Source organism: Gopherus flavomarginatus, chromosome 6, assembly GCF_025201925.1.
Source record: "Gopherus flavomarginatus isolate rGopFla2 chromosome 6, rGopFla2.mat.asm, whole genome shotgun sequence".
In the NCBI taxonomy this organism is placed as follows: domain Eukaryota; kingdom Metazoa; phylum Chordata; order Testudines; family Testudinidae; genus Gopherus; species Gopherus flavomarginatus.
The window spans coordinates 9,838,147-9,864,359 of NC_066622.1; the positions used below are offsets into that span (position 1 = coordinate 9,838,147).

A 26,213-nucleotide genomic window follows, 5' to 3' on the forward strand; every position below is an offset into this window, starting at 1 on the left:
GTCACCTAATCAGTTCCCTTCTGGTGACATTGGGCTCTGATGGTGCCTAAGTCTCTCTCCTGTCCTCTGCTGGTGGTGCACAATAGATGAGTCTCCTGAGAGCTAAAATGCTTTAGTTTAGCAAGTCATTGGGTTCAGCATAGGATTTTCTGGGTGAAATTTAATGTCTTAATATGTGAGAGGTCAGACTAGATGATGTAATGGTCCCTTATGGTCTTAAACTTATGAAGAGATGAAAGCTCAGCCCAAATGCTCTCTTCCATGGCAGAGCCCCAATAAATTAGTTTTCTTCACAGATGCTCCACAGGGGTCATGGGAGACAGAATCGTCCTGACTCCCAAGTCATAGAGTGGCAAAAAAAATTCTCCTTGAATGTTACTGTGGCCCATAATCTGCAATAGTCTCCACAGGAACTGTGCCCACAGTTATTCAGCAAATTTGATCCATATAGGTCATCCCTACTGGACATGCTCCCACAGCTTTCCTAATTCACCCCATCCCCAGAGCCCTCTCTACTGCTGTGACGGAGCTTCCATGCAGCAGAGCACAGAGGATACATATATCCCGCCATGCAGGCTTCCCAAAGCCTCTCCCTCTAGTTACTTAGACATATAAATGTAGCAAGTTACTTAGTCCCTTTGTCAAAGATTACCTGCTCTGCACATCCTATTGCATGACTTTGTTTTGCTCAGCACTGCAGGTAGAAATCAACTCTGTGAACACTACATGCCACCAACACTGGGAAGATACATCATGCATGCTGAAGTCATCTTTAATAGGACTGCCTGGCATATTTTCTGAGCACTATATATTCCATCCATGCCTCAGAATGCTACCAGGTTGTACAGTATTTAGATTAGCATAGTACTCCCACTAAAGTTAATGGGTGTACTCATAAACTTAGAGTTAAGCACGTGTTTAAGTGCTTCGCTGGAGCAGGACCTGAGATATACATGCTGCTTATGGTGAAAAGCTGCATGTTTGTTAATGCATTTGGGCTACTTCTTCTCACCTGCAGCTCTTTATGTGCAGTGCAGTAAAATCTTTCCTAGAAATGTAGCTACCACTTCTGAATGGATTCTCCGGCTATGTAGGGAACTACCTCCTGCAGGTAGCTGGCATATACAAATCTGTCCATGGAAGAGGCATACTGTATTATAATAGTAATGCAATAGCCTTTTCACATTTGAATACTTGGTTCAAACCTGCTTGAGGTGCAAGTGAAAATAGGCAGCAAAAGGCAGTGGTAGCCTAGCATGAGGTGTTCTCAATCCACTTGCTTGCATGAAAAATCAGTCTCTTAGGTCCTGAATTTGGTACAGATGAATGACCAAAAATACATTTCTTTCCGAGTGGGGGAAAAAAGAGGTACATTGCATACATATATGCACGACTTCAATAATTTTAAACTCTTTTGAAATAAGCATGGAAGCTTTCCTTTTTTGTGTTCAGACTTCTGATGCTCACATTGACACTCCAGAATCATTTCCAAACAAAGCCCTTTCAAAAAAATACTCGGATGTGCGGTATTCTAGCTGAATAACATGCCTTCACACATATGCAAGGGTTGTACATAATGAGCCCAATCCTGCATACAAAACTCCCGTTGGCTTATGGGGGAGTTTTTGTTGAATAAAGAATGCAGGATCGGGCCCAAGGTGAATGCAGCGTGCAGGGGAAATGATTCAAGTCTGTTGTTTTTGTTATGTCTGTCTCAAAATCTAAAATACAACGTAAAAAAAATAACGTGCTTGCAGAAGATTGCGCTGATTGCAGGGCATTGTGCAACCATGTCGGGTTTTTTCTCTCCCCCCACCCGCTGCTTCTTTACTAGAGAGAATAGGTGAATAGGTTGAGTTGCAGATCTCATTTCTCCTGTTTTGCTGCTTGTGAAGTCTGCCAACAGAATCCACCTTGACAAAGTCAAGGACTCTGCGTTTAATGTTGAACTGAGTGAATAAATTATGCATGAAATTGTGTCGGAGTCTCTAGTGTGCAGAATTGCTCCTTTTGATATGAAAGGTTAATTCAGAAAGGAGTCCAAAATAGCTGGAAATTGTGGGGATAAGTGGATAGTATTCACTGTTGTGAGCTGTTATTACTAGAAATTGCATTCCCTCTCTAGCTTCCCCTGAGATTTAGCTTTGCCAGTGAATATAAACTGTACTCAATAGAATAGCATTTAGGAGTAACCAGAGTGTATGTCCACATACAGTAAAATATTCTAATGGTGTTTTAAAAGGAAGTTGAACTTTTTCATGTATATCATGTACCCTAAGGAAAAATTACTATTACATTTAGGTCAAGAACAAGGTGTATCAAAGGTAATGAGTTTGGAGTTTATCTTTATTAGAATATACTGACTATACGATCCATATCAAAGAAACTGTACAGTCATTCTGCTGAGCGAGTCTGGAGGTATTTGCAGTGAGCCGTGGTTCCAATCAAGATTACATCAGATTTTAAATAAGATTTGGTGGAAGATTCATTCATTTGCTCATTCAGGGTGTCTTGTCTCTAATTTTTTTTTTTTGCCGTAACTAGCAATAGTTCTATGCTCTTTAACATGTTGTCTTCCAGCGTACTTTCAATACACTACACGGTTCTATGATTTTTTAAAAAAAGAAATAGTTATTTACTGTAAGAAAAAAACAATAATTGCAGGCAGCCAAACTAACTCTGGATTAAGACAATTTGTCTTGATGCTTCTGTAGCAGAGAGACGGGGATTGCACAGAAATTGTTCCCAAATGGGTTTCAGTCAAATGTTTTGCAGACGGATGATTTCCTTCTGGGTCTCAGCCTCTCACCTATTCCAAGATACTTTGGCTGCACCTCTCTTCCTGCAAATAGTAAAAGACAGGTCAGACTGCCCAAGGGGTCCTGGGTCGGGCCACAACCCTTCTCTACCCATTGCAATCCCATATTTTAAAGATACTTCTGGGGATGATAGTGAGGAGAATTCCCCCCCACTCCCCAATCCTATCCGCTCCCTTACAGTACCAATATTTTGTGTGCATTGCTCCCCAAACAGAGCTTATACTAAGCTCCTTCTCTCTGTTTAAATCCTGCCCAAATAGAACCAGCCAATGGCTAAGTGGTACCTTTCAGGGGATCTTAGCCACAACTGCTCCCTGCCCATAGGACTCACTCTGCCAGTGGAAGGGGGTGAGAGACCGGATGGCTTGTTGAGGTCTCTGCATCCTCTCTCCTCTCCAAAGCTTCATCAGAGACCGACAGGGCCACAGTCCCCCCAGGCAGGAGATGATCACTGAAATACAGAGCCGCAGTGACACAAAAGTGAGTGTCATCCATGTATCTTTATTGCCAGCTCTTGTGTCTTCTGATCTCATGCACAGAGATTACGCTATAGGGAAGACCTGAGCAAGAAGGAATTTCATGGATTCTTCTGGACTAAGACACGAGAAAGAATAATTATATCTGTCCCTAAGCTAGTGACCTAAATAACCTAAGCTGTTCCAACAGGTCATTCCACATAGAAGGGATCACAAAGGCAGATAAATTGTCAGCAGGTAACGATCTCAGACTGATGTCTGAATCATGAATAAATCCAGTTGATATCCAAGGCACTAGGCAATCCCCAAGTAGACCTATTTCAGTAAAAAATGCCAAAAAGCTTTTTCTTCACTAGGGAAGAAAACCAGAAATCATTGAGGACAGATGCTCTGGCCCAGAGAAGGCTAAATCCACTTCTGCATGTCTTCCTCCTGTAGCAAGAAGGGTAATTTGAAAAATCAAAAAGGAGGAAACAATGGTTATTCTAGTCAACCCAAACTGGCAATGGTTCTCAGACCTAGTGGAATTTTCAAGGGACCTTCAATCCATCCTCCCAGCAAGCTCTTATTCAAAGGATTGCCCCTCTTTCCCTCCCCAGATTATCTGAACCTGACTGCTTGGCTACTGAGTAACAAGCCTAAACAAGATGAGATACTTTCCCAAAATAACAGTGACCTTCCTAGCCTCCCAGAGACCTTCCACTACTTCGGCCTATGTAGGAGTATAGTCAAAGTCTCTTATTAGTGTTAAGATAACAAGATCACCTCCAGGAAACCAGATAACCCAGATCTCCTGGATTTATTACAAAATAGCCTAGATTTGGTCTTAAGATCTCCTGCAATTACATCTGATATCTTATATTGCAACAGTAAAAAGTGTCATAAATATAAGCTCAAGCATGTCTCTGGTAGACATTCCAATGCTATCTAAGTGCCTTATAGCAGTGTGTCTATCCATACTAACAATCAGGCTTATCTTCCTGACCTCTGACCAGACCATGGTGCATTGAGCTTTCATAACTCATCCATCTGCATTGGCGTTATCTAATTTCCCATATTTTCTCACCATAAATACATGCTTGATGGTCCGAATCACCTTTTCAGAAGAGTTTCTGAAATCTCTACCAGAAGACATGAACCTTGCTACATATTCCAGGAGGATAAGCCAATACTTCATACTTCAAAGTCATTTGTTATTAAGGTTAACTCTTCCTTTCATACATCACAGGATATCGCTCTTCCTCATTTTGCCCAAAGTCTTAACATGACAGAGAAAAAGCTGGAGATGAGAAGTGCTGTTAAGATTTACTGGGATAGAAACAATCAGTCCAGGGAAACGTCATTAGTCTCCTTTTAGTCTAAATGCCAAGGTTTAAAAGAATTTAAATCTGCTCTAGGTAGATGGGTGAAATGTTGCATTGTTGAAACACATGCAGCTGCAGATCAAATGGCCCCAGATTAAATTCTGAGTGTCCCAGAGCAGCTTTCTGGGCAGAGAGGGCAGCAGTCACCACACAGGTAATCTATAAGACCACCCACCTGGTCACCAATCATCATAATCAGTATCAGCATCCTCTATAACAGTGGTCTCCAAACTTTTTTGATCATGCACCCCATCAGTAAAAAAAATTTTGAGCACACATCCTCTGCTCCTGGACAAACTATCAAAGCGCAAAAAAATACCCCGACTGCCGAGGGTGTGGAGGAGAGCGGTGCTGCTCCAGCGGTGCTCCTCCTGCCATGCACCCTGAAGGATCCTCCACTTTGGAGACCACTGCTCTATAACAATCATTTATTTTAATGAGATTGCATATTTTGGGAACCAATTTAGCTGCTTCATTCTTAAATTTCTTCATCACTTTTAGGTGTGTGGCATCCAATCCTGAGGATTTGATTCTTTTATATTCTGTATAGGTGTCTGTGCTGTAACCCAGAGCAACAAAAGTTACGTATGTGAGGGGTCTTCTGTTCAGGTTATTGTACCCTCTGCGATTCCTCCCAGTTCTTCTGGTGGGAGGCAGAGGGATTTGCTCACCCTTGGAAGTAGACAGGGTTCATTCCTAAACCCAGAAATCTCCCAAGACCTGTAGTAGCCTCTAGGGAGCTACTAGAGGCAAGGGCCATTACACTGTGCCTTTGAACTTCCTCTAGGCTCCATGGCAGCATGGTCACTACCTCATTCAAAAAAACCATTAGAGATGCTATCAAAGGAACTGAGAATCATGGGTGAGAGGCACAGTCCTGTCCTGGATCAGAATCTGGCTAGGAGAAAGAATCAAAGAGCTAGGAACAAAAGATCAGTGTTCAATATAGTAAAAAGTTGAACAGTGAGATGATGGTGCATTAATAATCTGGAAACAAGAGTAAACAGTGAGGTAGCAACATTTTGCAGATGACTCAAAATTATTTAGGTTAGTTAAGAGTAGAGAAGACTGTATCTAAGTCCAGGGGGACCTACCAGAACTAGGTAGCTGAGCAGCATGTTGGCAGAAGAAATCAGTTGTTCACATGTACAAGGAGATGCACATTAGAACAAATAATTTTAACTACTCTTGCACATTACTGCTTTCTATAAACAACTGAATACACTCAGGAAAAAAGCCAGGGGTCTTGTGGATAGCTCAGTGCAAATATCTGCTCGGTATATGGTGGTGATCAAAATAAAATGGTAGGGTGTCTGAAGAAAAGGATAGAAAATAATGTCAAAGGTCTTGTATTGTGTAAATCAGTTGTATGCCCTCACCTTGCATATTGTGTTCTGCTCTGGTCAACACATCTCAAAAAGATATAGGATAGAAATAGAAGTGGTCCAGAGATACTTCCATATGGAGACAGATTGAAAGATTATGTCTGCTTAGTGTAGAGAGAAGTCAAATAAGAACGTTCATGATAGACATGTACAAAATAACCACTGGCACAGGAAAGAAGGAACTTCCCTGACTATATTTTAACGTACATGGAGGGTTAATTCATGACCCCTGGGACAAACTATGCAGAAGATTAATGGGGTGTGAGATGCCCCCTAACTCACCTATGTGGGTTATCTTTGTCGTGCACCAAAATGAGCAAGGGATAGGCACTCCTGACAGCTATTACGCAATCTCCCATATAGGTGGGCAGGCACAAGCAGGAGTGGGTGAAGCTTTCACTCTGCTAACCCTTTACTGTGCATAGGTCCTTACAGCTGAGCTCATGCAAAGGAGGCATTAGGGACTGAATTGTGACACTTGGTCTACTTCTGGGACAGCACAGCTGTGCACTTCCCTTTACTCTGGGCCTGTGGGAATGCCATGAGCTAGTCCTTAGAGTTGGTGAAAAGTGCTGCACTGACAGCCCTGGAGTATGAAGGCTTATGTTTATCCCCACAACAGGCTGCGGCAATACGAGCTCTCTGAACTTCCCCACCCATGGCCCTCAGTGCTGTTCTGGATGTATCATCTCTACAGGGTGATTCATTCTTCATGAATTGGTTCCGTTTCTTGTCCCATTTGCTACAGTGCCAATAAGGGTGCCAATTACTTCTACTAATGGTGGAAATTTCTGCGAGAGGTCCACAACTCACCAGGAGCTAGGCTTGAGAGAGTCTACTAATCTCATAAGCCACCATGCCAGGGACATAAGCCAAGTTTGCTAACAAAAGATGTGGTGTCCCAGCAGCAGTCTCCTAACCTGTCCATTTACCAAAACACAGACGGTGGGTGCATGATGGTATGACTATATTATAAAGAGAGAGAGAGCGCGCGCAAGGGTCACACCCATTAGAATGGCATTGTTCAGATGTTAATCAGGAATTGTAGACTTGGGTGCTTGGACGTGTTGTGATAGACTCCCTCACTATCTTTATGCCTTTGTTTCATGAGTTGTTTTTTTTAAATTCTCTTCAAAAATCTTTTCCTTGTTGTGTATTGCTACATTCAGCATTGGCCTAACTCTGCTGCCATTGAAGTCCATAGTAAAATTCTTGTTGACTTCAATAGAGTTAAGTCAACACTGAGAATGTGTGAAAATTCCATCATATATTCCCTGCTAGATGCAGTTTTATAAAATGTATTGAATATAAATGCAGGCACACCCCATAGTGAGGAGGTACAGATGTGCCTCTAAGCCAGGGGTAGGCAACCTATGGCACGTGTAACGAAGGCGGCAAGCGAGCTGATTTTCAATGGCACTCACACTGCCCGGGTCCTGGCCGCCAGTCGGGGGGCTCTGCATTTTAATATAATTTTAAATGAAGTTTCTTAAACATTTTAAAAACCTTATTTACTTTACATACAACAATAGTTTAGTTATATATTATAGACAGATCTTCTAAAAATGTTAAAATGTGTTACTGGCACACGAAACCTTAAATCAGAGTGAATAAATGAAGACTCGGCACAGCACTTCTGAAAGGTTGCCGACCCCTGCTCTAAGCCAACGCAAGAGATCTTGATTTGTATTTGCTCTGCCTTGTAACACAAGCACTCATAAACATCTGGGAAAGTGGTACTTTATGAGGTATTAAAAGATTGTGGATTCAGTTGTTCACACAGATGTGGGTACTGGCACTGGTAGGGGGAATTTGAAGGGCTTGACCTATCTGTGTGGATAGATAGTATTTAGATAGCTATGGCAACTTGTATACAGAAGCATCTCAACCAGTTCTACCTTGCTTGCTGTAAATCAAAAAGTTGCTTTCAAGCAGAAATGACCTTTGATTAGAAATATTACTTTAAAATAGTATTTTCTGTTAGGTGTTTTTCATGTATTTCATATGAAGGTTCCAAGACCCTCCACCTGCATAGAAACAGTACTTTTTGACATCATTTATTTTTCTCCAGGAGTTAGTGGCTGTGGGTGAACACTTTGATATAGTTTTTATTGATGCTGCTCAAAGAAGTGCTGTTAACTACTACAACTTTGTCATGGATAACCACTTGCTGAGAATGGATGGAGTGATCTGCGTGGAGAATACTCTCATGAAAGGACAAGTCTACCTGGAGAACATATCTGATGAAAATATATTAGCTGTCAGAAACTTAAATAATGTAATTAATTCAGACCCTCGCGTTGAGCAGGTTAGTGTTATCCAATTAGTATATTGATATTGTAAGCGTCTATGAAATTGCTTCAGCAGTATTGTTTTTTAAGAGTCCTGGAAGTAGGCTGTCTCACTCTTGCTGTCTATTCCCTACAGTAGTGGCCATGCTAGAAAAATACTTTGGTCAGTTCTAGCGGTGTATGCAAGAGAACCAAAACAGAGTCATTATATTATTCACTCAGTGGAACACTAAGCATGATTTACTAGATCCAGATGGTTCATACTGTGCATCATCATGCTCAATTTTGTTATCAAGAACAATTGCCTTCACTTTAGCTGTCCAGGCCCTGAAATTTACTCTTAACCACAAAGGGTATGTCTACATCTACAATTTTGCAGCGCTGGTTGTTACAGCTGTATTAGTACAGCTGTATAGGGCCAGCGCTGCAGAGTGGCCAGACTTACAGCAACCAGCGCTGCAAGTGGTGTTAGATGTGGCCACACTGCAGCGCTGTTGGGCGGCTTCAAGGGGGGTTCGGGGAACGCGAGAGCAAACCGGGGAAGGAGACCAGCTTCGCCACGGTTTGCTCTCGCGTTCCCCGAACCACCCTGCAAACCGCAGGGAAGGAGACCTGCTTGCTCGGGGGTTCGGGGAACGCGAGAGCAAACCGGGGAAGGAGACCAGCTTCGCCGCGGTTTGCTCTCGCGTTCCCCGAACCACCCTGCAAACCGCAGGGAAGGAGACCTGCTTGCTCGGGGGTTCGGGGAACGCGAGAGCAAACCAGGGAAAGAGACCAGCTTGATTACCAGAGGCTTCCTCAGGTATGCTGGGATACCTGCTTATTCCACGGAGGTCAAGAAAAGCGCTGGTAAGTGTCTACACTTGATTACCAGCGCTGGATCACCAGCGCTGGATCCTCTACACCCGAGACAAAACGGGAGTACGGCCAGCGCTGCAAACAGGGAGTTGCAGCGCTGGTGATGCCCTGCAGATGTGTACACCTCCTAAGTTGCAGCGCTGTAACCCCCTCACCAGCGCTGCAACTTTGTGATGTAGATAAGCCCTAAGTCACCCTGGTACCGAGCCTGCACATCTTCCTTTCTTGTGTTTGGACAGTGGCATTGAGTCTACAAGATGCTGTGTCATTTTCACTAAGGTATGGTTGCCATCTAGACAATGACACCAGGTCACTATTTCAGACCCACCAATCATAGTGGTGGAGCGTAAAATGTAAGCAATATACAGAAGTACATAAACAGTGGTATGTAAGATTGTCCAGAGAGTATTAAAAGTTTGTTTGTTTATTAATTATTAAGCTCCAAGAGTGATTTTGGTACAAGTCCCAAAGAACATAAAATCTCATTAGACAATCGAAATCAGATGCACTGGAAATCCCAGAGGCTGTCTTTGGTTTATAAAACTGGAAGACAAAATGGCATTTTTATCGATCTAGCATTTGTAAAAGTAGTGAGTCTTGAATGGGAATCTGAGGTAACATGGAGGACTGTCAGATTGGAATAGGAAGGGACTTCCAGGTGCAGGGATCAACATGCAAAGAGAAAACCACCATAATACCCAGCATGGGCCTAGCCCAAAGCCCACTGAAGTCCAAGTCCACTCTCCAACATAGTTCACTGGGCTTTGGCTTAGGCCCAATGTGATGTCTCCTGAAGTTGAAATGTTTCAGTGTTGATTTGGACACTTGTGTTTTTCCAGGTTATTTTACCTGTGCAAGGTGGAATGAGTGTCATCCGAAGGAGCCGTGCACACGCAGATAGGGTGATTGAATCAAAGGTGTGTATTTTCTCTCCATAAGCAGCATGGCTGAAATCCTGGCCCTCGCTGAAGTCAGTAGCAAAATTCCCAGTGATTTCACTGGAGCCAGGATGTCATCCTTTGTTTTCACTCTACCCATTAGAGAGACAATCTCGTTTGAAGAATGGATCTTGCATGCATCACTTTTCCCAGTAATTGCCTAAAGAGTAAGAATCATAAAAGAAACAAGTATCGGAGTGAGGCATATCATAAATTATAGTGTGCCGTGGGGCAGCCAGCTGTTTTCTTTGTATCATTGATTACAGTACCCTGCCATTTCCCACCTCCTACCCTATCCCTTTACATGTCCGCTATGCAATATGCACCCAGTTTCCCTCCCAGACTGTTCCCTGGATTAAAGCCTCCCACCTTGCAGGTCCTACAGCCCCATCCCGAGCCTGAACATCTACACTGCAGTTAAACAGCTCCTCAGCCTGAGCCCCAAGAGCCCAAGTCAGCTTGCACAGGCCAGCCACAGACATAACCGTAGTGGAGGGGTTGAAGGTACATTGTTCCTTTGGAGGTGTTATGCCTTTAACATTCATGATGACCCCTGGGCACGCAAGGGAATTCATTGCGAAGTGTGCTACCCTACACTTATGTAACTAGAGCATCCAGTGAAATTTTCAGCAGCAGAGCAGAGCCATTCTGCCTCATTGCCTTGCCCCACCATACCCCCTCTGGAGCTGAGAGCTCTGCTGGCATTTGGACTTCACTGAATTGGGCAGCCTGATTTCAATCCTACTTTCTGCTCCAATGTAATGGGGCAGGAAGGAACAGCTCCCGGCACATTCCACCCCCCACCCTAACACACCTGAGCAGTATGCCTTTGCTACCAAGAGGGCTAACGGCATATTGGGCTGCATTAGTAGGAGCATTGCCAGCAGATCGAGGGAAGTGATTATTCCCCTCTATTCGGCATTGGTGAGGCCACATCTGGAGTATTGCATCCAGTTTTGGGCCCCCCACTACAGAAAGGATGTGGACAAATTAGAGTCCAGTGAAGGGCACTGAAAATGATTATGGGGCTGGGGCATATGACTTGCGAGGAAAGGCTGAGAGAACTGGACTTATTTAGTCTGCAGAGGAGAAGAGTGAGGGGGGATTTGATAGCAGCCGTCAACTACCTGAAGCGGGATTCCAAAGAGGATGGAGCTTGGCTGTTTTCAGAGGTGGCAGATGACACAACAAGGAGTAATGGTCTCAAGTTACAGTGGGGAGGTCTAGGTTGGATATTAGGAAAAACTATTTCACTAGGAGAGTGGTGAAGCACTGGAATGGATTACCTAGGGAGGTGGTGGAATCTCCTTCCTTAGAGGTTTTTAAGGCCCAGCTTGACAAAGCCCTGGCTGGGATGATTTAGTTGGTGTTGGTCCTGCCTTGGGCAGGGGGTTGGACTAGATGACCTACTGAGGTCTCTTCCATCCCTAATTTTCTGTGATTTGTGTGGGTGGGTGGGGGGGAAGGCTAATGGATTTAACATAACTGAATTTTGACCCTCAGTGCATTGTGCTGTTTTGCTACAGAAAGAACTGGTGAAAGATGATGTCTTTTGGGGCTATAAAAGATGTCACATCCTTGATCGCCTGCGTTTGGATGGCAAAGTGGCCTATGTCACAGGTGGAGGTCAGGGAATAGGAAGAGCCTTTGCTCATGCATTAGGGGAAGCAGGGGCTAAGGTTGCCATTGTTGATCTGGTACTTGCAAAGGCAGAAGTGGTAGCAGAAGAGCTCAGCCTGAAAGGTAAGCAGTGTACTAATTCTCTGGTTGCTCTTATACATGCACTTCTACTGTGTGCATACCTGTAATGTCTGTGTGCTTTGTTATTTTAAACTTTCGTAGCTGGCAGCCTGTTGGAGAATATTTTGTGTTGAGTTTTGATGCAAAATAAGTCAAATAGCAAAGGAAAGAATTTCCAAATAGGACACACATGCCATAGCCGCATCACACAGCATCTTAGCACTACCTCCGCAAGCAATAACCAATGTCACATTGCCTCCTTGTGTTACCTCACAGAGTAAGTGCAACCAGGAAAGCAAATTACCCCATATAAAACTCTTTATCTGGGATACCTGAAGGAAACTGAGCCATGGCTGATGGGCACAGAGAATATTAATCTTTTATTAATAAGTGGTATATAATACACATCAATCATCCAGAAAAAGAAGTGTGCCAGACATTATATCATGTGGCAGCTAAGACACTTAAGATGTAGCTAATAAAGAAAAGCCAGACACAGCCCATGCACGCTTTAGTACATATCCCAACCACAGCTTCTCCTTTCACACATATCCTGGGTGCATAGGATAATATTTCTTATGGCGTGAATCTGTCTCCTGTATAACTAATAATTGTAGGCCAAAGTCTTAGTTCAGAACCCATTACCTTTCCTGAGGATTTTGCCTGAGAAAAGGCTGCAGGCTTTGTGAGTGTGTCTTTACTTCCGCTCACTGCATCATAGCGTAACCATCATTGAGGAATGATTTGTTCACAGGGCAGAAAGTAAGGAGAGGAGCTAGGGAAGGGGCTGAAGAGAAGCAATGCTGATCACGCCTGACATTTTTAATGGGGATCAGCTTTGAGGCATATGCCAGACATAAACATACTGGAAAAAAAAAGATTTTCAGGACTGCCTGATTTTGGTTGCCGAATTTGGGACCCATTGAAAGGTCCCGATTTTCAGTGGCCAGGATAGCCAGAGCTTTCTGAAAATCTAGCCGCCTAATTTTTGAGTGCCGATCTTTTTAGAGACACCCAAAATCATCAATAGCCACTTTTGAAAACTTTGGCCATACTTCCTCAAAACGTGCATGAGTGAAAAGCATAGAGGTCAGATATAAGTACACAATACTGACATGACATCACAAGTAAAATCCCAAACAATAGGTGAAAGCTTCTACAAACCACTTACATTTTGTGTTTTTCTTACTACAATAGGACATAAAATTCAATTTCTTTCCAAAGACATTTGCAAATATGATAAAGCTGAGCTATATTCATAAAGGAAACAGAGACAATTGGAAACAGAGTTTTAATGAGAAAAGAGATGAAGTATCACTCATTTTAGAATTCCTCTTGTGAAAGTACATCCAAGCCTTCTGCTACATCAGATTCTTCAATATCATCAAAGATGTAGCTTCATTCAGGAAAGTGGGATGCTGCCATCTGGGTCCGTATTCTAATATTTGTGTAAACGGATATTGCAATAGACTGTATACTACTGCAGGGAGAACCTAGGTGAGTTTTTCTGTGGTGCATTAGCTGAAGTAAAAATTTTCCTTCTAAAATGAAAATTGGTTGTGAAAAGTACGTTTGCAGTATTGCAACACCATAATCCATTTGGTTCTTCTGCAGAACTGTTACAATGCAAGCAGTGGCAATAAAACTTCCTTCCACTGTCCCGCCATAGTGCCTCAGGCCATTTCCTGAGGGCATATCTCTGTCAGAGAAAGGAGTGGTTTAGACTCCATGTTTATACCATCCTTGGTCTCTCCAGTAAGACTGTTAAAAAGGTGCTAGTTTATGCAGCAGAAACATAATGTGAGACTCATTTTGCCTAGGTCATTGAATACCAGTCTAATGGTAAGGCTTTAATTATAGGGTCTGGTCATTGGATCTTTGACTTTGTAGTGGGATCCAGAGCAGTTCAGTTCTAGGTCATTATAGATCAGAACAAAGTCCTTGAGATATCCCATTCTTCCTTCCTAAAAAAGTTTCATGTTCTTGTGCACCGTAGGTATAGGATCCTGGAACACCATAGCTACTCCTTGAAAGTTAACTAGCCTTTTGGGCATGCTTTCACGCTTAGATTATATGTATCAAGCAGGGTATTCTGAAGAAAATGGGTTATTTTGAGGGAAACATGAGACTTTGTTGGAGATGTGACATTTTGACTGTTGGCAAACTCCTTTTGGATGCCCAGTTTAACATTTCTCTGGGACAGTTTCAGCAGAGGAGTTTATCATTCTTTCCTCAACTGATGCCCAGTGTTTCTCAACCAAGGGTTTGTGTCTCCTAGGGGGTTGACAGAAAGCAACCAGAGTGGTAGTAAGGCATGATGTTTTTTATTACAGTCTAAAGCAAGGAGAAAAACCTCCATCTCTCACTCCCCACACATCCTTGCCCTTTAAGGTAAAGAATTCACTGTCAACCTTTCAAACAGAACTGGCTGGAGGATGACAATTCAGTTTGTCACAACTTGGAAGTTTTGACATTTGTTTTTGACCTGCATTGGAATGAAAACAATTTTTTAAAAAGTGTTTGTAAAACTGAATTGTGTCCAAAATGTCAATTTTTGTAAAAAAAGTGTCCAGATTTTTAATCTCTCTCAGAAGTGACCCTAGAGTCCATCCTGGACCCCAGCAACCTTTCCACTGCAAATTTGTTCCAAATCAATACGTCTCCATGAAAAATTTTTGGCTTCGATGAAACAGAATATTTAGATGAAAATCATTTAGTTGAAAATGTTCTGACCAGCTCTATTCTCGTGTAAATTATACAGTTTATTACAGATGCACTTACTATAAAAATAAAAGTAAAACTTGTAAGGGAGTTTTCAATTTCAAATGAAAGGATCACCAGCTTGACAGGTTGAGAAACACTGCCCTGCATCATCACCTGATTGGAACACACATTGAAAGATTCTGAAAAGATCAATCATAAGAGTTCCTTACATTTGTGCATTTTGTGTATTGTGTATCAAGGAACATTTGGCTGCCTTCATTAGTGGTGCCATCACCCCAGAACGAGTTTTAGACATAGAGAGATGGCAATCCCAGTCTTTGGCTTGTGCTGGGCGGATGTATACACACATAACAAGACAGTCACTGCCACAGAGGACTAAATCAAGTGCTTCACTCCTTTCCAGCTGTGTCTTTGGCTGGTTTAACTGGAAAGCTGTTTCCATGAACTCCGTGTAGTTAATCCACTGTTGAAGAAAAAACTGTTCAACATGCAGTGCATGTGTAACCCATGTCTGCTTTGTGCAATGCTCTGTCCTCCTCTAGTGGTATATAACCCAGCTAGAGATTGGTGAGTCTACTACAGGTTTGGCTAAGAGACATGTGACTTTTAGCTCATGCAGGAGAGGCTCATGCATTTAGTTCCAGTGGTCCCAGGTTTGATCCTGCCCACCAACAACCGGAGTCTGTTGACATTATACATGCCATATCTAGAGCTTTGAGAGAATTCTGCAATAAACTGACCCATAACATACATTTTAAGGCCCCCAATCCTGCAAACACTCCCATGAGTTTGTGCATCAGGGAAGTCTCGCTGCCCTCATGTATGTTGAATGACCATAATCAACAGGGACTGCTTAGGTGCCTGAAATTGCTCATCTCAACAAACATCTGCAGCAGCATCAGGACTTAAATAGACAACTTTAGCTTTAACTCTGAATTGTCTTGGATTTATAGGCTCAGAGCTGGGCTACCACTTTAAGACTACATTTCTAACTGTTTAATTTTCTTTTTAGTATATTATTTTAAGAGGGTTCTTTACCTTTTCAGGCTCTAGAGCAATTTAATGAATATGATTAGTACTGGCTAAATTTGGTAGACTATTTTTAAAGAGAAATCACATTTCAGTCCTTCTCTAGATGCTCACATATCACTCCCATTAGCATTAATGGCAGCTGGGGATATGTACCTGGGGAAAACAGAATTTCTTAATTGTTTGATGTGATACTTGGATCCTATAAGGGGACTATTCATACTGATGCATGCGCACAAGTCCTGTTAACTTTAATGGGAGTTACATGGTACATCAATGGGAGATCAGACCAATAAGTTAGGCATTGAATTTCCTGATTTAAGGGTGGCTTTGATAATTATTAATATCTTTTCTCCACAATCGCTACATAGCAGCAAAAATATTATTCATTTTGTCGCAAAATACTTTTATTTTAAGCCGAGGGGAAAAAGAACTCTAGCAATGTATCACCACTGGTGGGAGTCGGGATGCTGGGAAATGTTGCAAAAAAGAGGTGGCAAAAATGATCTTGATGAAATTCTGTGTAGTGTAAAACAGGGTGAACTCTGGGGAAAAAATCATCTTTATATCTATGAATACAAGGTAAGGCCTCGATTCTGCAATCTTATCTATGTGGCTGGATCTCCACTGCAGTCAGATTGACTCCATGCAGGCACAGGGGTCCATCTCCACAGATCGGATTGCAGGACTAGTGATAACATAGGAATATGTTTACATTTTGCTACATATATATATAAGGTTTGAGACAAACCAACATAGGTCAATGGACAATCCTGAGTGGTGTAGGGCACCAGTTACTCCTCAAAGGAGATATTTTTGGCACCTCAGCACATTGGCACCAAGGTGTTGAAGAATGAATAGCCTGGTTGTTGGGTCATATGCATGGACTGAAAGGCAGATATTTGGACCTAAAAGCGTGAGACTCTACTTCTTCAACTAATGGACCAAGTCTGTTAGCATGTAAGCAAAAGCAGATATGCCAATGGAGATGGTCAGCATTTTTGGATTTTTGAGTTTTCAGCAAAATTTGTCATAAAACCTGTCGATTTCAATGCAAATTTTCATCAGTTTTATGGGGGCTTTGGCAAGTATTATAGCATAAGAATGTTTTCCCATTACCCAACATATTGAAAAAAGTAAAAATTACAACAACATTCTGAGAAGCCAATGCATTCTTTTAAATTCCCATTTTTCTATTTTTTTTGACCTGCTCTTTGTGATGTATTCATTAGAGGGGAAAAGAAAGTCTCAATTTGGTACACACTTATACCCATGTTAGCCTATAAAGTTAATAAAAGCAATGAAAAGATTATAGTAATACCAGTTATTTACACACTTAAAAGACAATTTAGGAGTAGATGGAAATGTTAGATAATTTTGAATATTTTCAGTGTATTTATCACATACACTGTATAAAAGAATATATATTGTATCCCTAGCCTCTGTTTGCCAGAAGCTGGGAATGGACAACAGGGAATGGATCACTTGATGATTACCTGTTCTGTTCATTCCCTCGGGGGCACCTGGCATTGGTATTGGCCACTGTCGGAAGAAAGGATACTGGGCTAGATGGACCTTTGGTGTGACCCTGCATGGCCGTTCTTATGTTCTTGTGTGTAAATTCGCCTATGGTCGCCTGATCTGATCAGGCAGGCGAGCTCTGAGTTTGCCCACAGGTGAGTTTGGTGGCAGAATGCTGATCTTCCCCCAGGTTCATGCCTTGCTCTGGGGGCATAGGTGTCCAGACACCTAGTGTGGGACTGTCATGCACATGTACGAGCCCACTGGCAGAAATACAGGCACCTAGGGACTTCTACTGCAAAAATGTAGGTGCCGAGCAAAATTAGGCACCCACAGAGTTTGGAGGCAGCTGAGCTGGGGTTTTTGAGAATTCTCTTATGTGAATCTAGCCCAGTGTCTGTTGCCTTGTTGAAAGACGCTAGTTTTTAATATAGTTATAGAGCTCTGATATCCCTGTAAGGGACAGGACCTTGTGGAGTTCTCTACATCTTCTGCCAGCAGTGTCGGAGTACAGGTTAATAATAATAGTATCTATCCGGTAAACAGGCTGTTTCCATCCATAGATCTCAAGGCACTTTACAAAGGATGCCAGTATCCTTATCTCCATTTTACAGATGGGGCAGGGGAAGGCACAAAGAGACAAAGTGACTCACCCACGTTACAACTGGCCACTGGCAGAACTGGCACTAGAATTCAGATGTCTTCTGCACAAGGCCAGAGCTTGATCCACTCGATATTACTGTGTATAGTTGCATATATATACAGATATATAATATTGGAAGGTGCAGCTCCTCGCCCCCTCCTAAAAAGACCCTGTGGGCTTTCCTATAATGCTTCAGAAGACATATTAAAACATTTCTTCTTGGGAAAAGACTAGACATTTTCCTTTTTGGCATATTATATGGCTCATTTTTCAGTTATTGACTATTTCCTGTTTTTATTAATAAACCATATGAGAGCAGATCTATTATGATCCTATTTATAATATATAATTTCTTCCATATCCCTTGTTTCTTGCTCACAGAATGCTCATCTGTGCTATAACTATAATGGCTGCCTACAGTCCTGTGAACTAATTCCCAGTCAAGCAGAACACTTGGACACATGCTTAACATTAAACACATTTGTAGTTTCATTGACTTCGTGTTCTGCTGGATTGGAGCCTTAGGAAAAAATAAGGTTTCACGTTTTATTTAAAAATCAACTTTCTAGCATATGTAGTAATAAAACATGAAATGCAAAATCTGCATTGGAATAATTTTTAATTGAGATTGTACATGTGCAAAAGGCAAGATATGCGAAGTTATTGATGTAAAAGCAAATTTAATAGTCACATTTCACATCCATAGGGTACTTTTACAGCTATTTACTAATGATATTAACTTTTGTGCTTTAATGTGTAGCTGCGATGGCACTAAATTAGTTACTGTGTGCACCATAACTTTGAATATTTAGATTTTCATGTTTAAATCATAGCTATAATTCTGGATGGCTTTTGCATACACCATTACGCATTACAGAAATATGTACACTCCAAACTCTAAAAACCTGATATTTATTGCTGACAAATTGCTTCGATTTCTGTGACATCTGGGGTTCACTATAAAAACATCTGCAGCACAACAGATAAAATATTCCTCTGTTTTATCTTGTTTATGAGCTAATAACCGTCATCTGAAAGTGATGCACTTTATGATCCATAGCACTCAGAGAATTGTTGGAATGACCATCACTTTAGTTGATAAGCTGCAGTTAGACTTTAGACCAGAAGATGGTGTAGTATTCAAAGCTTCTTTCAACTGGAGAGTCAGAACTCTGATTTTAGCTAAATTGATTGTGTGTTAGACTACAGTAAGTGCAGTCTATAAAAGTTAAACTTAAAAACTTAAGAAGATTCATTTCCCAGTGCATCGTGCTTCCATAAATAGCACATAATTTGCTGTCATCAGTGCAGTGGTGATAAAACTGGTTTTCTTGTTTGTTTTGTTTGTTTTAAGAATTAGCAAATAGGTACACAAGAAATGATACCTTGTTTTCTATGAATGCCTGTATTTGTTTGAGCAATCTTATTTTAATCTAGGGATAAAAAACATGGCAATGAGAGCAGACGTAAGCAAACCTGAAGATGTGCAAAGGATTCTTGATGCAATTGTAGCTAGATGGGGCACAGTTCATATTGCCTGTAACAATGCTGGAATCAACATGAATTCTGCAAGTGAGGACACTTCATTGGAAGAATGGGACAAAACTTTTAATGTTAATTTACGAGGCTTGTTTTTGTGCTGCCAAGTAAGTATGAGGATTTGTACTATTTTCCACAGAAATTTAGCTGTTTTCTGAACATTTGACTTAGCCAGAGGTTTAATAATATTCTTGTTGCTAATTATCATAATAAAATCAAACGTATATTAGTGGGTGTTAATAGTAGTTTGGCTATGTATCTGTAGGCTTGGCCATCGTAGATTTTTGTCAGTACAGTAAATGTCGATTTCAGCGAACACATGCAAACTAATGAAAAAATATTTCCATCCATAACAACTGAAATTTACATAGGCAAAGTAAGTAAAATGCTGCCTGAGAACTTATTTAGAGTTTAAAGATATTTACTTTATATATTTTGACATGTGATGTTGACAATTTGTGTTTTAATGGTTATTAAGTTTTGACTTTTTATATTTCAGTGTCTGTTGTCATTAAATAACAGACTCCTCCCCATAATTTCCCACAACTATGAAAATTTAACTAAATGCAAATTGCCTACCATTATAGATTTTAAGAATTTTTTTCAACTGTGAACATTTAAATAGATAAAAATGTTTTAAAATGCTTAAAAATAGCCATTGATATTATCTGTTGAAATTATAAAAATATAAAAATTCAGTTCTGCCAACACTGTGAAGCAGGTATACATTTAGGCCAAGATTATCAAAAGTAACTAGTGATTATTGGTGTCCACTGTGAGACACCTTAAAAAGAGACCTGATTTTGAGAGGGAGGTGCTGAAAATCAGATCCTTTTGTGAGGTATCAGTTAGAGTGCCCAATACTTGAGGCACCCAATATTATTACTCACCTTTTGAAAATTTTGGCAACACAATAGCTGAATTAAATTGACAATAGAAATTTTTCTGCATCAGCCGTTTTATATCAAATTTTTACATCGTGCACTTTTTAAAAAAATCCATAAACTCTTCTGAAAAGTGAAGACTAATTTATTATCATGTAATTATTAGCACAATGACAAAAGGGGTCACTGGTCTTTCCTTTAATTTCTGTCACAGGCTGCAGGCCGCATTATGCTGAAGCAAGGATATGGGAAGATAATTAACACAGCATCTATGGCAAGTTTAATAGGTGAGTGATGATATCTAACAGTTGTGCTTCAGAATCCATATTTTAATTACTACCAATGCTGTTTGAATCAATTAAACCTGTATTGGGAAGGAGTAAATCACTGACATTTTGTATTAGGGGAAAATGTACTACAAAATTTTATGATCTCATTTTTCAACATTTATCTGTCCTCCATGTTTTAGAGCGCATATTACTTTTTTATAGAAGAGGTGGAGTTACCCTCCTTGAGTCTGACACATTAATAATGGAAGAAACGTGTTGGTGTAATTCCCATTAATCTGAGCACAATATATAATATTTCAGAAAACTGTGCTTTGCTAGTGTTTACAATCTATCCAAAAGCTCTTTGCACTACCCTTAACTGCAATACCAGTTGTTCTGTTTCATTATGTCGCCCAAAGGTGTCTCCACTAACGCTGTTGTATCAGCCGTGCCATCAAAGAACCCATAAACTATTGTTGGAACATATGGAATGAAATCCCAGCTGCTAAACTAATCTGGGAAGCAGGTACATGCTGGTGAACTGAAGCCCATGTAACAAAAATTGATCAATTACACAAATTAAGCATAGCCCTTTAGGAATTTATTTGATTGGTCTGGACATCTGTTGCAGTATTGTCCAAATCCAAAAATCAAATGGTGCCTTGGGTTACCAAGTTAGACAAGAAAATCTAGTAGCTATAAAAGTACAACAGAAAACCCCTATGTTAATATCATCTCCATCTGCTGAATGTTACATAAATATTCAGTCTTTTTATTTTCCTTGGGAATAACATTTATTTTTACTGTGCCCAGTCTGACAGTCTATGACATTCTGTTCGGTTTATTATATAGTAACTTTAAATATTTCTTCAAAAATGCATTTATAATGTTGTTAATCTTTTTACAAGTGTCATTACCAGCTGTTTTACTTATGGTTAAATACAAGAGCAGACCCTTTCCCCAGGCATGGAGAACTGGAACTCTCACAAACGAAAATAAAGAAGGAACTTCAAAGCTTTAAACTTGTGTTATGTGTTTTATACAGTGCCTAGCACAATGGGGTCCTAGAACATGACTCCGGTGCTGCGGTGCTACCACAATTCATATTAGAAAACTAACAACAATGCAAGAGTTAATAGTAGATACAGACACTATAGAATGTTAGGCAACAGCTGTGAGGTAAATCCTTGGCTTTAATGGAACTATGGCAATTTACATCAGCTGAGGATTTGCCCCTCTGAGTGTTAAAATACCGTTGTCTCTCTTAATTTTTGTTGTTCAAAAGTGCTGTCTCTTATTTAAAGAAATGAGTGATATTTCCAAAGAGAATATTTAAATTACCGTTATCTTACTGCAACTGCAAACGGAGGGCCAGAGTCTCAGCTGGTGTAAATCAGCACATCCTGGTTGTATTAATGGTGGTATGTCCATTAACAACAGTTGACAATTTGGCCCTGAAGTATGTTAATCACAAATAGCAATCTTTACTGAAATATAAAAGAGTTTTTTTAGAGTAAAAATATCTTGGGAAAGGCAGCATGAGGTGCACTTACATGTCAAAGAATTTTAATCCAAGTGGGCATGGTGAGACTGGTCATTAAGATGAGATGGAATGTGTTTACTTCATGAACCTGTTTGAATCTTGGCATTACCCCTCCCCCCCGCTGAATAGTTCTAAAAGTACAACTGAAAATCACAATGTTCATATCGTGTCCATCTGCTGAATGTTAAATAAATATGTTGGTTGGTTGGTTATTTAAGTATGTTGGCCAACTGGTGTGGAATGTTTCTAGAAATACTAGATAATTTTTCGTAGGTTGAGTTCTTTGGTAGATACAACAAAAAGAGCAGAGGAGAATCTCAGAGGAATTAATCCTATTGGATAGGATTTTGGCTGTGGTTTCCCAGATATATTTCCCTAAAATAGTTTAATAAACAATATAATCAAGCTAAGATTCTGCGTTCGGTTTTGCTTGTGTACATTTTGAGAATCTCCAATGGCTTCACCAGAGGTATTCCAGATATATGCCAGTGTAACAGAGAACAGATGCTATTGGAGTTACTCTGAGTTATCCAGGTGTAGCTAAGATCCCTATTTTTTTGCAATGACTATCTTTAGTAGTAAGAGGTCTATTCTCTAATATGCAAGTGTATGAACCCCCCAGTAATGTTATATGCCTGTGACAAGGGCAGGGTGAAACCCCCCAACCACTGAGCAAAGAAGCAGTCACATAGTATTAGATATTAAAAATAAAACTCAGCTGATGTTGGTATCATTTTTACCTACATTATCCCCACCCCTGTGTGCGCAAAACAGTAGGGAATATGTGAAACAGCAGGGAAATGAGCCCCCTTATCCCAGCCCCACCCGCACAGAGCCGTGAAGAGAAGAGACTTTTTCTAAAGGGTTCTTCACTGAGGTGAAAATCAATCTCTACATTTATAAAGACACTCTAGTCAATTTTTGATAGAAGATAGAGTGTGTGTGTGTGTGTGTGTGTGTGTGTGTGTGTGTGTGTGCGCGCGCGCGCGTGCATGCACACGTGTTAAATTCTGTCTTTGTACACATGAGAGGTCCAGCGGAACTTGACAGCAGAAGTAAGGAGAGGAGGATTTGGTACTGTGTACTTTAATGCAAAACAGTACCCACTATGAAAGCCATCCACTTTGTGACACCTTTGGCTAGCTCTTGAGTGCTTCCAGTTAAGAGGGGCCAAGTGTTTCAGGAGGTGTATATTTCATCTTCTAAATTGCCTTCCTTAACCTTTCTGTAAAGAGAGATGTATTTAGAAGAAGGAACGCTAGAAAATATCTAATGAGCTTCTGTCCCAAAATCAGCAGGCAGATTCCAGCATCTTACAGCAAATCTTTGTTTTAGTTTATGAACACTGAAAACTGCAATACCTTGACTAGGGAAGATGCAAAAGCCCTTATCCTCTTAGGACATTCCAAGTTATTTGTTACAAACAGACAAACTGGGAAAGTTTAGCAATGACTGCTTTTGTGAGGTGACAAGGTTAACTACTAAAGTTGTACATAACTTGGAGCCAGGGGCGGCTCCAGGCCCCAGCACGCCAAGCACGTGCTTGGGGCGGCATGCCGCAGGGGGCACTCTGCTGGTCGCCAGGAGGGCAGCAGGCAGGCTGCCTTCGGTGGCATGCCTGCGGAGGGTCCGCTGGTCCCACGGCTCCAGTGGACCTCCCATAGGCAAGCCTGCGGGAGGTCCACCGAAGCCGTGGGACCAGCGGACCCTCCACAGGCACACCTGTGGGAGGTCCACCAGAGCCACGGGACTGGAAACAGGCAGAGCGCCCCCCATGGCATGCCGCCGCTTGGGGCGGCGAAATGTCTAGAGCTGCCCCTGCTTGGAGCTGGTGTACAGCAATTAATCAAGGTATTATATTCCACTCCATTTCAATAGCCCACATAGAGTGCTGCATCTGTGATGTGATATATACACACACACATACACCAACCAAACGAAAAAAAGAGAGAGAGAAAGGAGAAATATTTCTTCTAATAAAATCCTAATTATTTTGTTTTGGAAAAAAATATGGAATGGATTTGGGTTTCAAACTACACAATGCTTTATCTAACAAATGAAGGACCTTTCAAATCTTTAATGCATACATAAAGAGAAGGAACTATTAGCTATGTCCTCCTCTCTCCCAATCCTACACACAAGTTCTCAAATCTAAGTACATGAGAAGTCACATTGAAGTCAATGGGCCTACTCACATGCATGCATTTAAACGTGCTTAGGTGTTTGAAGAACTGAATGTCATTTCAGTGTTTTTGCATAATCCAACAATATTATTCTTTATTTACTGGCCTTTTCCTATACTTTAAGTTGCAACATTTATAAACAGTGGGTTTCGAGGATTAATGCAAGTTCAGGAGTATAGGAGAAGTGAGAACATAAGAACAGTCATTCTGGATCAGACCAATGGTCCATCTAGCCCAGTATCCTGTCTTCTGATAGCAGCAGACCCTAGAGACTCCAGAGGGAATGAACAGGACACTGCAATTATGGAGTGATCCATCCCCTGTTATCAAGTCCCAGTTTCTGGCATTCGGAGGTTTAGGAACACCCAGAGCATGGGGCTGCACCCCTGACCATCTTGGCTGATAGCCATTGATGGACCTATTCTCTATGAATTTATCTAATTCTTTTGTGAACCTAGTCATACTTTTGTCCTTCACAACATCCCCCAGGTTGACTGTGCATTGTGTGAAGAAGCACTTCCTTGCGTTTGTTTTAAACCTGCTGCCTATTAATTTCACTGGGTGATTCCTGGTTCTTGTGTTATGTGAAGGGGTAAATAACACTTCCTTATTTACTTTCTCCACACTGTGCATGAATGTATAGACCTTTATCATATTCCTACTTAGTCATCTCTTTTCTAAATTGAACAGTTCCAGTCTTCTTAATCTCTCCTTCTATGAAAGCTGTTCCATACCCCTAATAATTTTTGTTGCCCTTCTCTGTATTTTTTCCAATTCTAATGTATCTTTTTTTTTTGAGATCGGGCAACCATAACGCAATAAAGTATTTAAGGCATAGGAGTACCATGGATTTATAGAGTGACATGAGATTTTTATTATCTCACCCTTTCCCAATGGTTCCAAACATTGTTAGCTTTTTTTAATGCTGCAGCACATTGAGCAGATGTTGTGAGATAACTATCTACAATGACTCCAAGATCTCCTTCTTGAATGGTGACAGCTTATTTAGACCCCATCATCAGTTGGGATTATGTTTTCCAATGTGCATTACTTTGCATTTATAAACACTGAATTTCACCTGCCATTTTCTTGCTCGATTTCCCAGTTTTGTGAGATCCCTTTGTAGCTCTTTGCAGTCTGCTTTGGACTTCGTTATCTTGAGTAATTTTGTATCATTTGCAAACTTTGCCACCTCACTGCCCCCTCCTCCTTTTCCAGATTATTTATGATTATGTTGAACAGCACTGGTCCTAGTACAGATCCTTGGGGAATCCTGCTATTTAACGCTCTCTTCACTGTGAAAACTGACCATTTATTCCTGCTCTTTATTTCCTATCTTTTAATCAGTTTCTGATCCATGAGAAGACCTTCCCTCTTATCCCATGACTGTTTACTTTGCTTACGAGCCTTTGGTGAGAGGCCCTGTCGAAAGCTTTCTGAACGTCCAAGTACACTATATCCTTTGGATCACCCTTGTCCACATACTAGTGGAAACCTCAAAGAATTCTAATAGATTGGTGAGGCATGATTTTCCTTCACAAAAGTTGTATTGACTCTTTCCCACCATATTGTGTTCATCTGTAGTCTGATAATTCTTTTCTTTACTATTGTTTCAATTTGCCTGATACTGAAGTTAGGCTTACTGGCCTGTAATTGTCAGAATCACCTCTGGAGCCTTTTTTAAAAAAAGCTCTTTTTAAAAGAGCTCTCTCTTTAGTGGCAAAAATTGATACAATTTTTAAAAATTGACATTACATTAGCTTTTCTCCAGTCATATGGTACAGCAGCTGATTTAAGTGATAGGTTACATACCAGTTAGTAGTTCTGCAATTTCTTATCTGAGTTCCTTCAGAACTCTTGGGTGAATACTTATAATGGTGACATATAAGCCGTTTTAATGCTCATTTTAATGCTCATTTTCAAACCCTTGTTTATTTACTGAATTTTCCTACCTGTATTATATAGTGCTTGCCAGTAGCCACATGAAACTAAGACCAATTTGATAGG

At 40.9% G+C, this 26,213-nt stretch overlaps 1 protein-coding gene across 1 annotated transcript in view; it reads left to right on the forward strand.

Moving 5' to 3' along the window:
• LOC127053728 (uncharacterized) overlaps positions 1 to 26,213 on the forward strand; it is a 55,019-nt gene that overhangs the window by 19,006 nt on the left and 9,800 nt on the right. The window contains 5 exon segments of the mRNA XM_050958902.1: positions 8,116 to 8,352; positions 10,033 to 10,078; positions 11,635 to 11,874; positions 19,226 to 19,434; positions 20,426 to 20,498. Coding sequence (XP_050814859.1) covers positions 8,116 to 8,352; positions 10,033 to 10,078; positions 11,635 to 11,874; positions 19,226 to 19,434; positions 20,426 to 20,498 — 805 coding nt within the window.